Source organism: Acanthopagrus latus, chromosome 22, assembly GCF_904848185.1.
Source record: "Acanthopagrus latus isolate v.2019 chromosome 22, fAcaLat1.1, whole genome shotgun sequence".
NCBI classification, from domain to species: Eukaryota; Metazoa; Chordata; class Actinopteri; order Spariformes; family Sparidae; genus Acanthopagrus; species Acanthopagrus latus.
Genome location: NC_051060.1, coordinates 20,834,389 through 20,846,725, shown reverse-complemented (window position 1 = coordinate 20,846,725; position 12,337 = coordinate 20,834,389). Strand labels below are relative to the sequence as shown.

At 43.8% G+C, this 12,337-nt stretch overlaps 1 protein-coding gene across 1 annotated transcript; it reads right to left on the bottom strand.

Moving 5' to 3' along the window:
- Nucleotides 1-114: 114 nt before the first annotated feature.
- On the bottom strand, nucleotides 115-2,509 carry fkbp3 (FKBP prolyl isomerase 3). Its single transcript, XM_037087141.1, has 7 exons — nucleotides 2,349-2,509; nucleotides 1,860-1,961; nucleotides 1,347-1,445; nucleotides 1,103-1,238; nucleotides 835-902; nucleotides 636-733; nucleotides 115-463 (listed from the first exon to the last, which is right to left on the bottom strand). Exons 1-7 carry the CDS (start codon nucleotides 2,451-2,453, stop codon nucleotides 409-411), a joined length of 663 nt encoding a protein of 220 aa, XP_036943036.1. The 5' UTR covers nucleotides 2,454-2,509; the 3' UTR covers nucleotides 115-408.
- Between the last annotated feature and the right edge of the window lie 9,828 nt (nucleotides 2,510-12,337).

Genomic DNA, 12,337 nt, shown 5'->3' with positions numbered 1-12,337 from the left:
TAATTCTGTAACAACAACGTGTTTTCCTCTGCATGCTTCACAAGTTAAGTGACATCCAACCTATATGTGCTTGTGAAATGATTGGTAAATGAAAAGCAGAGAACCATTCCATACTTAAGTCTCTGAAACAGGTTTATTTTACATTTACATGCAAAAGAAAAAGAAAAATACAGAGAATAAGGTTTCAGGGTGTCTCATATATACATTATTGACAAGCCGCCACTTTTGGGCCAAAACATAAGACACTGTAATAACCGATCATTGTTTCCTGTAACGTGATGAGACAAAGTAGAAACAGAACAGTGCAGTCCAAATATCATTTTAACTCGAATCTTTTCAACAAGGCTGTTGATTCTTTTCTCCCCCTCCATCCTTTGAATGAAGTGCATGCTGGCCAACGTTCGGCAGTTAATCCACAGACACGAGCTCGATCTCAAAAATCAGCTTTGCATTGGGTGGAATTCTGGAAAAGCTGGAGTTAAGGAAGGGACAGCTGACGATGCAAATGACTGTAAACATATTATGAGAACTGAAAATCAAATGAGCTTCAGCCACACAGTACTGACCAGCTGAAAAGTCTGGTGACTAAACTCAACACGAACACTTATTTTCAACTCAACCAAAGAAAAGGATACTTGTTTTCAGGGACACCTTTCCTTCCATAAGCCCACTCTGGTTCGATCTCCAGTCGAGCTGTTTCACCCTTGCTCATCGTCATGATGGCCTCATCCCACTGTGGAAAAACCAAGGATCAGTGATGATGAGATACAGTGAAACTGAAACAAGTCTGGATGCACAGAACAAAAAAAACAAAAAAACAGTAGCATCACTTACTCCTCTGATGACTCTGCCCATGCCAGCTTTGAAGCTCAGTGGTTTAGTTTGCCTTTTCTTTCTCGCCGCTGCAGAGAGAAGAGTGCAGGTTTAAACCTGAAGATAATTGAGGACAATTGCTATTGGCATTTAGTGACAACTAAATTAGGTGAAGATGACAAAGTGAATGGTTTAAGGTGGTAACAAACTAGCTCAGCATTCTCAAGAATGCGGTTGTTCATTGGTGATTAGTAAAATCTGACTATAAAAAGGTGCAGGTCTGTCATACCTGCGGGGATATTAGTGTCAAAGACAGTCCCATCCTCCAGGGAACCAGTGTACCAGCAGCTCACAGTTTCGCCTTTCTTCGGAAAGTTTACCTTGTCACCTTTCTTCAGTACTGACTTGGTGTACTTGGGTGGACCCTGTGAAAAGCAGGAGCAGCGGAAGTTTGTAAGTGTGCATAGCCAAAAACAGAAAATAACCTGTCAACGATAACAACATAGCAAAAAGTCGACATCCTGGAGCTGTACCTCGTCCACAACCTCCTTGACTTCTTTGGGTTTTTCTTCGATTTTGACAGCTTTGACCTGCTCTGTCACTTCTTCGATTGGTTCGGTGCCTTTAAATCGCTGAAAAGAACAAAGAGAGAGGGAAATAAACATGAAGGGCTGCACGATATGCCTCAAAAAGTGATACTGCAATTATTTAATTCATGATTATCATGGATGATTAAATTACGCAGCACAATTAACATCGTCATTGAAAAACTAGTAAGATCAACATGATGTGGCATTTCTCCAGGTCTCTGCCAAACAGACATGATTTATTACACCTGGAGAAGAGGCTTTGTAGGCCAGAGCATCACTGCAGCACTGCACATTTTCATTATTAAATAAATAAATTAACTGCAGTTCTTGCGATTTGGATATTGCACTTAGTCCTACTGCGATCTGGATTATTCCTAAAATCACTCTGCAGCCCTGAGTGAATGAGTTTATGAGCCAAAGCACAATGTGCAACATCCAGCATAATTATCATCTTACTTTGCTCTCGAACAGCTGGTTGTAGGCGATAACCAGTTGTTCTTTCTTTGCTGTTTTGGCCACATTCTTGATGTTTCCCAGCAGCTTGTGCTCATTGAGGAACTGAAAGGGAAAGTGGGGGGAAAAAAAGAGGGAAAACCATGAAACCATAAGAGGCTAGCTTTATTTATCCACCTTCTGCATCCTCCTGCGTCACTTTCTGATTTTAGCTAAAGCTAACATTTCACACAGTCAACAGGCAGCGATGTCGGATGACATAACGAGCTGTGGCGCACATGTTATATACACACACAACACTCTTTTTTGTATTAATATCACTCAGTATTGTTATACATGGTGCCTAGCTTGATGCTAACACACAACATCCTTTCTTAGGTAGCTCCCCCTAGCTAACAACGCAGCATGCTGCAGCTCCAAAGTGCGCATCAGCACCTCCAGCTACAAGTATTCAGACCAACACCACGACGGGAATAACGTCAGTAAACATACCGATTTGGCTGCATTGTCCTGAATGAACTTTATGAGGTCTTTTTTGGGCAAATCATCACTTTTGAGCTGCTCTTCGCTCCACTCTCGTGTAGGTTCGTCCGCCATTTTGAGAGGCGAACTGGTGAACTTTGACCGCCGTGACGTAACTAAACATTTTGGTTTTTATCATGAATATTTATTATACGTATTTTATTTGTAAAGAACATGTCATTTAATTCAACTTATTCAGTGACAGGTTAAATATGCGACGATTCAACCAGTTGGAAAAAAAAGTGGGGAAATGTGCAAAGAAAAAAAAACAATTCAACTTCTTCTAAATCAATCAATAATCATTACAATAATTATATATGGACATATAAAATATCACTCTATAAAATGTGCTTGTGGTTACAATTAAAGACCCTGTTATCAGACAGTTACAGCCCTCTAATGTGTCCTGCCACCTAGTGGACATTACTGCTACTACTGTTATCAAATACAGATATATTAAAAACACACAGAGACATTAGACAGTTTACCAAATGTTTTCAGTCATGAGTGGAAGAAAAGTAGTTCAGATTTAGTTTTATTTTAGCAGAGAGCTTCTGATCATATCCAACATCTCCAAAGAAGAAACAAATCTGATCATAACATAATTGAAATAAACATGCATACTGTGGAACAGTAGATAAAACATATTATGTACTTTCAGTGGCTGATGAGGCTTTAAATAATTTTAAACTTTTGTGGCTGGATCGATGCAATAAAAAAAACTTGGTTCAACTGTGGAATCATCTCATAAATGAGAAGATGTTTGAGTTGAGTGAATCACACGTATAAACATCCATCAGCAAAAAAAGCTTTTTCCATTTTATTTATTCATTTCAAGCCAACTTTATCTGCTTAGTTTGACATATGAATTTTATTGGAGATAAATGTTTGGAGAATATCCCCTGACAGAGACTAAATGAATGCAATGAGTCTGTCTCTGAGTCATACCTCACATCTGGTTTATCTGGCAGATCTTTCTTTGCACTGCAGAGAGCAGCTATTCTTTTATTCTTTCCTCTGGCCATCGATGTTGGTTTATTCAAAAAAAATATCCAGGAGAAAAAATGGATTGTGTGAGCTGATGTGTGATACGGCTGAAGAGGAAAGTAAGTCTCCCTTTTCTTTTGTACTTTACAAAGTATGATGATTTATAAGGTCGAATTCATTTTCCACGAAGCGGCTCGACAAAACCGTGAAATATTCGGATGAAGCGACGAGAACAAGTTGGAATGGTTGTTGAATTTTGATGTGTTTAATGTGCAAGTTGCTACCGTAATTCCTCGACTTTCTCAGTCATTTGTAAATGTGCACCGTGTTCCTGGCTTGTTTAATTTTGGCCCATGTCAGCTGGGCAGACTTATATGCAGCATGGCACAATAACAATTTAATTCCCACGTTAGAATAAAGTCCCTCTACGTCCCTTATCTGATCACGTCTAACCACTGTTAGACTAACAGCTGTATCACACCTTTCCAATAATAATCCCCAACACCACAAAACATCTCTAAAAACTCTGGTAGTTACATTAACACCACCTTCTGACGGAGTTGCACACTTGTTCTCACTGTCCACACCCACATATGGTCCAATAATGAAGCTGCTCAAGTTCTACCTCATGAATTTACTGCAGAGTATTCGCAGTTTTCTGATTTCCGCATTTCTAGGAAGCATACATTGATGGTCAACCTTCCTCTGAAGTGTTTGAACATGTGGGTTTTCATGTCTTGGTCTTAACACAACTGTCAAGTTTTTCAGGAACAAGTTGCAAACACATGTCAGTGTCCCTGAGGACACAGTGTTGATTCTCGTACTCTGAAATTATTCAATCCAGAGGTGGAACGTAACTAAGTACATCTACATTCCAGCTATACTTGCACTTTGCAACTTGTTATGTTTGCCCCAGAAAACAAAACCCTGAAGGACAGAAGTCGCAGGTGGTTAACTAACAAAGCAAACTGGTCTCTCTCGTGTCTAAAAGGTGGCGGTGAGATTAAAACACACAGCCAACAAGAAACGTTCGACCCAAAAACCAAAGGTGAAGTGGGAGCCACTGAAACAAAACGTGCAGAAACTGGCCAAAAGAAAGAAACGTCAAACACAGATTTCACCCCAACAGAAAACACAGAGAGCCGACTGATGGCGTCGGCTCCCTGAAAACACACGACCAGCTGCAGCCCCCCCTTATATAACCTCCCAGCTGACTGACTGCAGCCAGCTGAGGGAGAACATCACAGGTGCACCCAATATCCTCTGATCACCTGTGACCGAGATCCTGAGAAATCCCTGATGACATCAGGACCTTTGGGGAATCTCTGATCCGTCCGTAACAAACTTGAAACAGCTTTAGTTACAACTATTTCAACTCAGGTGCACTCACTGACTTTTGTATATTAACGTAACGTTAATGCTTGAAACATAAACAACCCATATCTAGTGATACATCTTATAGGTGCTGGTCCTGCCGTATGTTTCTGACCCAGTTCTGCAGCTTTACTGAACATGAGCAGTTACGTGTATGCAGGTTACCATAGTGAGCGCCTCCTGTTGCCTCTCTCTGAGTTATCATATCTGTGTTACATCATCCGGCCTCTCTGTCATCATCTTCCTCTTCACCTGTGAGAGATCCATCCGGCATCCGTCCCTTATCGTACCGACTTTGTCTGCTCGGGTCCATCAATAACCTTTAAAAAGCTAGCGCTTCACTGAGAACAGGTACAGCGGCGGTAACTCTGTGAAGGAGGAGCTCACGAGGAAGAGGAGAGGGCGAGTTGGCTTCACAACAATTGGAACGCTTTTGCACTCAGTACTTGATGTGCAAGAATGAACAAAATGTGCCTCCTGTGTTTTCTGAGGACGTGTTGCCCTCGCCAGTGTTCCTCTGCACACAGAACAACCAGTGACAAAGAGTTTGTAGTTATCACTTGGCCACTGGGCCTACTTTAAACCCCTCTGTGTCTAACTCGCTCTTTGATTGTCATGCCGTCGGCGTGATGTTTGCTTTTGCATTTCTGGAGCGACGAGCGTGTCACTCCTTCTCTCTCTCTCTCTGTGTTTACGGGCGCCCGGATGAGACTGGCATCACAGGAAGTTTCCGGAAGAAAAGAAGAGGCGATTGAGTATTGTGTCTGGGTGTATCGTCGGCGTGATGAAGTACTTCTCAGGAATGCAAAGCTGAGGAGCTTAAATGAGCTCACATATCCAAGCCAGGGAGGAATTCAATTTGATGCAGCTCCTGAGAGCTCTTCACATCCACAGGTTACACAAACAAGTGGTACACATTCTCCGAGATGTGCCTCTCAGCACAGATGGCAAACAATATAATCCTCAAGTAATGTTTGCAGAACTATGTCCTCAGATACACTCGATTCAAGCACAGGGGCTGTCAGTCAAAGTTTACAGCAGGCTTTGTTTGGGCATTTGGGGCTCACTTTGATGCACTGCGCATACAGTTAAAGCAAACAGGCGTCGCTTTGCGTTGGGGACATGAGAGCTTCAGCATTTTAGGCAATATGGTGTCAATGATGGCCACGTTCCATTTAGAGGAGCCGGTTCCAAGGCTCTGGTATACAACAAGCTCACTCATGTTTACTGGGACACGTAACAGAATAAAGACATGGTTAACGTTGTCAGTCACACCTCAGCTTTTCCTGCTTTGCTACTGCTGCAAGTCAAAGTCAGAAGTCAATCTCCGCCCTCACTGACGGGGTTCGAGGATGTCCCGCTGTCAAATAACCATCAAAGTGCATGACACGAGGGCTCTCTCGTGGACATTTTGAGCTCTTCATGGCCACTTTCTGCAAGCCCATCCATTCCTGCAGCGTTCACACAAGGGAGTTACCCACAGTTCACAGGGTTGTGACGTTAAACGCAGGGTTACCACGGGTCTATCTATCTATCTATCTATCTATCTATCTATCTATCTATCTATCTATCTGGGTCACTGCACTTCTCGTCTGCTTGCAGTTCCACCGTTTGACCTCCGGGGGGCACTATGTACAAGCCTTTGGTTGCGGGTGAAGCTGCTTTCTGTCCCACATTTACCAAAAAAAAAAAAAAAAAAGATTGATATTTTTCAATATATGAGCTTTACAACAAGGCCTGACAGCAGGGAAAATGGTCATGATTCACCCTGTTGAGAAGAGCAACAATAATAAATACAGTGTGAATAAATAACAGGTGCACGGTGAGAGGTTACTAAAAAAAAAAAAAAAAACTAAACGAAAACTAAAAAATAGGTTTGCAATGTTGCCGTGCCCACAGAGCCAATAAATCAGTGCCTGGCTGGATGGTGTTAATGTAGTGTTTATGGTTAAAGCACCTTGTGTGTGCATGTGTTTTTATGCCTGCGCAAAAAGTAGCAGGAGTCGTTCTGTCGGCGTTCGTTTGGTTTGGTTTTTCTTTGAGAAATTCAGCAAAAAGATAACTTAATCACACCCTGTGGCTGCACCCACACGGAGTGACTCGTGCGTCTTTTTTAGTGATGTGTGTGTCCATCACAAATTCAATTAATGAGCTTTTCATTGAAATGTTGTTTACCAGTGAACTCTGCTGCAAGAACAGGAGGAGATATCGAGCAAGGCCACACATCATGTAACAGCAAAAAAAAACAACAAAAAACATTCATTCGCAGGCCATGAGCTTCCTTCTGAGCCTTCTCTTAAATCCGTTTAGCAACAAACACCCCGAGGGTACTTGTGATTAATTTTACAAGTTTAAAAAAAGGAAAAGAGAGCAGCGGGAGGGAGAGTCGTCGAGGTCAGATGGCCGGTCGTTTGTATTATCATCCATGTAATTACTTGTAAAACTGTGCTCGGGGAACAAACGCCAGAATCCAGCCCCACTTTCAACGCCAGCACACGGGCCTTGAAGATATCACCCGCCCGTGCTTGAGCCAGGGTGCTGCTCCTCTCCTGAAGCATTTTTTCCACATTTCCACTGCCCCCTCCCCACCTCCCTTCTACTCACAGCAGAAGAATTAAAGGCTTTCATAATGGAAATCATCTCTCGGTGGCCTTGGTCCACTGTGGATAATGTGTTTTCTGCTCTGAGCCTAATAAGCTCCCCCTAAGCCATATGGCAAGCTGAGTTCACCTGCCTGTGCCCCGGGCTGTGAGAACACATCTTCAGCTTCCTATGGAATATGAATTTATATGCCGCGGCTCAAACCAGCAGCACACTTCATGCGATGCAGCCAGAGCACCTCTGGGCTCGGAGAGGTGTGATAGGTCAGCAGGTTGAAAACTCCACCAACATCTGGCAGCGGGGAAAGTTGGAGCCGCTACCTCGTTCCATAAAACTTCCACCTACAACTGCGTCTCTGGGGAGGTCAGTAAAGGTTGGATTAAAGTGCGGTACAGCAGGTGTGTCGGTCACCAGGGAGTGTGGAATATCTCGTAATCACGCTCCTGGTATCATCATGCAGCGAGGAGCTCTCCATCCTACAAGCTGCAGCAGGCTTTGGAACATTTCCAATCTAGAGCTTAGCCTGCAGATCTGTAGTCTCAGTACTAGCCCACGCCTGCCCTGTCAGATCTAATCTCTTGGCTGCATGCCGTGAAATGGGGCTTATTAAGAGTTTAACTGAGATCAGCCCACCCCCCCCCCCGCCCGATCTGAAGCGTGCGGAGGGAAAAGGGGAAAATCGCTCACCTGAAAAATCTCAAAATCACAAGAACTGGGTGGCATACGAGGGTCGACATCAGTCACCACAGGCTTTGGTGTACGCCACCACGACGCGCTGCCTCCCTTCTGTCTCCGGGATGCATCATCTGTTAACGGCTAATTAGAAAAACCAAAAAGAAGAGATGGATGTGAAGTTTCAATTGGAAGCGGTCCCAGTATGATATCTCACAGGGCTTAGAGGGACAGACTTGTGAGCCACATGCTTCCCCGAAACTCTTGTCTCCTCACATTACTCTCACGCTGTCTGCTTGCATTTAAAGAGTGAGAGATTCAGATTCATGACTGCACGCTCGGTGCAAATTATACATTTAAAACGCTTAATTAAAACTTCATCCGCAGCTGCGTGTTGGGTGTCCACAGCTCATCTTCTCCGTTGTTCTCATACCTTAAAAGAAGCTGTTAGATTCCAGTTGGTATAGCAGAGGACGGATGGCCCTGATATATTCTCTCCTGCTATTACTTCACTTTTCCTGTTGCTTAGACTGTCTCCAGACTTTATACAGCCTGAATTCAGAGCTGCTGAATGAAATTGTGCACAATAGAGCAATTACATTGCACGGCAACCGAAGGAAGAGAAAAAATTATGCGGCCTGAATTATGTTTTAAGCCGCGCTTGTGGCTCTGCTTTAGGGATGCTGGTGTCTGTCAGGCTGAAATATCTCAGAAACGACTGTATGGATGAAGTCATTCACTGATCCTAGATGGTGAGTTCTTGTGACTTTGGTGATTACCTGACTCTTCCTCTCGCATATTTCTTGGTTTTAAATGTAGGGACACCTTCTAACCAAAGCATCTGTTTTGACATCCCGGGGAATAAGATACACAATCAGCTATCTTCCTCCAGAATCACCTTCCCTACTTGGAAAGTAACATTTCTCAACAGCTACTGGATGGACCGCTGTGAAATAAGGTAACCACATCCAGAAAGACTTTTTTAAAGCAACACCATGATGCTTCCCAAAACCCTTACCAAGTGGTTTTGGTACCAAACCCTAGAAATAGAACATTTAACCTAAACAAACACAAAGCTGAGACCTGTTAAGTCTTATCCATGGCAGACATGTACGTCGCTAACATTTATTCTGGCGACACGTTGAAAAGCGACGTATTCAAAAAACACATTGAGTTTGCGTCAAGGGTTCAGATTTCTTTTGGGTGAATTGAAGAGGGTTTGATCTCATTTGTCTGATTTGAAGGTTTGTTATGTCAACAGGATACATGTTGTGTGGCTGTTGATGATGTTTAGTGGTCAGGGAGACTAAATGGTCTACATTCATGACTGACTAAATATCTGACAGATGAAGACTGTGTCTTTATTTCTTTCCTCCGTCTTCGACCTTTAATGTTTTAAACGTGTTTGTGTTTGAGAGCGAGGTGTCTGCTCGGATGATTTATATACAACAGCGAACCGACACGATGCTGATTTACATGAAAATACTGTATATGTAAAACGGAGGCCGGCCCGCGAACGGAGATAACAGAAGGCCTGTGTAGCGTTTAAATGGGCTGCCCTGTCATAATTAAAGGCGATTGAATTCCACGTAGAAAACTCATGTAAGTCGGGAATCAGATCTAATGGGAAGTGAGTGTTTCTGTCAGGGCTGCTGGAAAACCGTCCGACTTGAGGGCCGACCTTTTTGTCTCCGCCCCGCTGCCTGCAGCTCACCACGAACGAGCCTGGTTTTGACTTGTCATAGCAGGAAAAGCCCAACCAGCACTGTTAGCAATGGCTCCCTTTCCATTCAGTTTCCCATTAAGTGGTGTCAGTGAGTCCTGGAACCGGCTTGAAATGTAGCCGTTGTTAATGTTTTTACTTCCATCTTTGCTTTCCCTGCTTTCAGAAGTCGATATGTCGAGCTCTTTGTAACACCTGTGTGGTATAAAAACACAACTTCAGTCACCGGGAAACTGTTTTTAATACCTTCACTACCTTCGTGCTATTTAAAGAACAAATAAGTTGTAAAAGAACAAAACAAATTCATGTATACGTTAAGCAAACTCGACCCCTGCAGTGATGTTTTCTCACCCCTCCATCCGGCCATGCAGCCTGAGCTCGAGGGTCCCATCCCCCCCCCGGACACAGCCATCATCCAGGCTCCTCTCCCCTACATTCGTCTCTAAACACAGCTTTGGTTTGTGTTCATCGACGTTGGTGAACCTTCCTGTGAACCCTCAGGATGGAGATGGCTGACACGTTCCGATGGTGGAGTGAACGCCGAGTGCACAAAGGTTTTGAGTCAGAGGCAGAACTAAGCGACGTTGAAAGGCACATGTCAAGACTGCGCCGCTCAGATTATGAGCCTTTCTGTCTCCGCCGAATTTGATTTGAATGTGACATGTGCACAGCGTGATGGAGCGCTACTGTTTTCTAATTCCAGCAAACAGAGGATGAGGAAATTGCCACATTTATTACTCCGAATCATAACACCGATTTCAATATTTCTGATTTGTTGCACCTTTTTAGAGTACGCCAGTTTTCACGGCAGTTTTCGAGGCTGAATATATTTCATGGCGATATAGGCCGGCTTTAACATGTTAGCGATACCCGGTTTTCATCTAGCCGTGCATGTACAAAGGTGATTCTCTCCCGGTATAAGGCATAAATCATTCAAACCTTTCAGATAACATTCCTGCGAAAATATTGTTCCTTCTATTACAAAAAAGGATGGCGAACCTTTTCCCTTATCAGGATGTCGAGTAAAACACTGAGCAATTTTGCTCTACTTACTCCGAGCAAACTGTGTTTTCAAACTCGGGATGTAGTAACTTTTTTTTCCTCTGCGAATGTTCAGAGATTGCATTGCATTTTAGAGCAATCCCCGACTTTTTACGAGAACACGGACACACACGGGCTTACGCGGCGTGCGTGAGGGTTTTTTTTTTTGTGTAATTGAAAATGGGGTTTGCGTTCAGTAGATGGAATTCCATCTTCCCGCCTTCAGTTCCATCACCAGGATGAAGCAGGTCTCACCTCGGCTGCCATGTAAAATACATCATGACTGGCGAGAGAAGAAGACTTATTGATAACAGAGCATGTTTCTTTGACTTAGTATTTATGAAACGCCTCGTGAAGGTTGTTCCTGAGGCAGAATCTCCTCTCGGCGGGGTGAAGCATAACAGGAAAGATGGGCGAACATGTGACAGATAGTGTCACGGAAGTCACGAACCCATTATGTTGTTTGCAAATAAAATTGTACTCCGCGGACAGCTCGCGCCTGAGAATGGCACTTTTTTTTCTCCTCCGCCCCCCCAGTGTGTACATGCATGGGCCTGAATGCACTTTGGAGAAAGATGAGACAAAATCGCCGGTGAATTTCAGGGATGGAGAGTTGTGTGTTAAATCCTGCTCACGCTCAGGGTACACACCTGGTGCAACAAAAATATAAAAAATAAAAACAACCATGGGACATTAAAGCACAACGGCTATGAAAGAGGTGACCAGTCATTTTGTCCCCCACCCTGTCCTCTCCAGCCAGCTGAGCCACTCAGCCTCGGAGTTTGATCAGTATGTGAAGCCTGACGCGGACAAGGCACCACGCGATGAACATGAAAGGCTCAGCAAACATCCAGCCACTGGCAGGCACACACACACACACACACACACACACTCTTTTTCTCTTTTATGTGTCAGTCTCTCACAACCTTTCGTTGCTCTGTGTTGGTCATAAAAAAAAAAAAAAAAAAAAAAGGTTCAAATCACAAAAACCAACAATGCACACACTCCGGGCTCCCCCCCACCTCCCTCCCTGCTCCCAGAGTCCCGTTCATTTCAATAATGGAGAGGAGGAAACTGCCGGCGCAAGATTGTCGGTGGCACCTCCACCACCCTGCGTTTTTGAAGGTGCCAACCAATCTGTCTATCTGACAAAATTCGCAAAGGTGCCACTTTTAAAGCGGAGGAGGAAGAAAGGTCATGTTTGAATAATGAATCCGTGCGGCAGGATGAACTGCAGCACCGGTGTCTGTCTGCGTTTTTGCAAATTTTCTTCAGGTGGGTGAGGCAACGACCAGAGCTCCAATAGAAATTTGGGGGATGGGGGGGCTGCATGAGGAAAGACGGGCTAGAACTTGAGAAAGTTGCTCAAACGAGGAGCCCAGGAAGAGAGAAAACACGTCCCAAACGTATTAAAATATAATTTATGTCCTCCGGTGGCCTTACATGCCAGACGGAAGAAAAATAAAGACGGAGAGAAATGGCGGTGATGAAGATGACTGTGATATTATGGCATTGTTCACCAGTATTAGCAGAAGGTCACACTCTGTCCTGACAGAAAAAA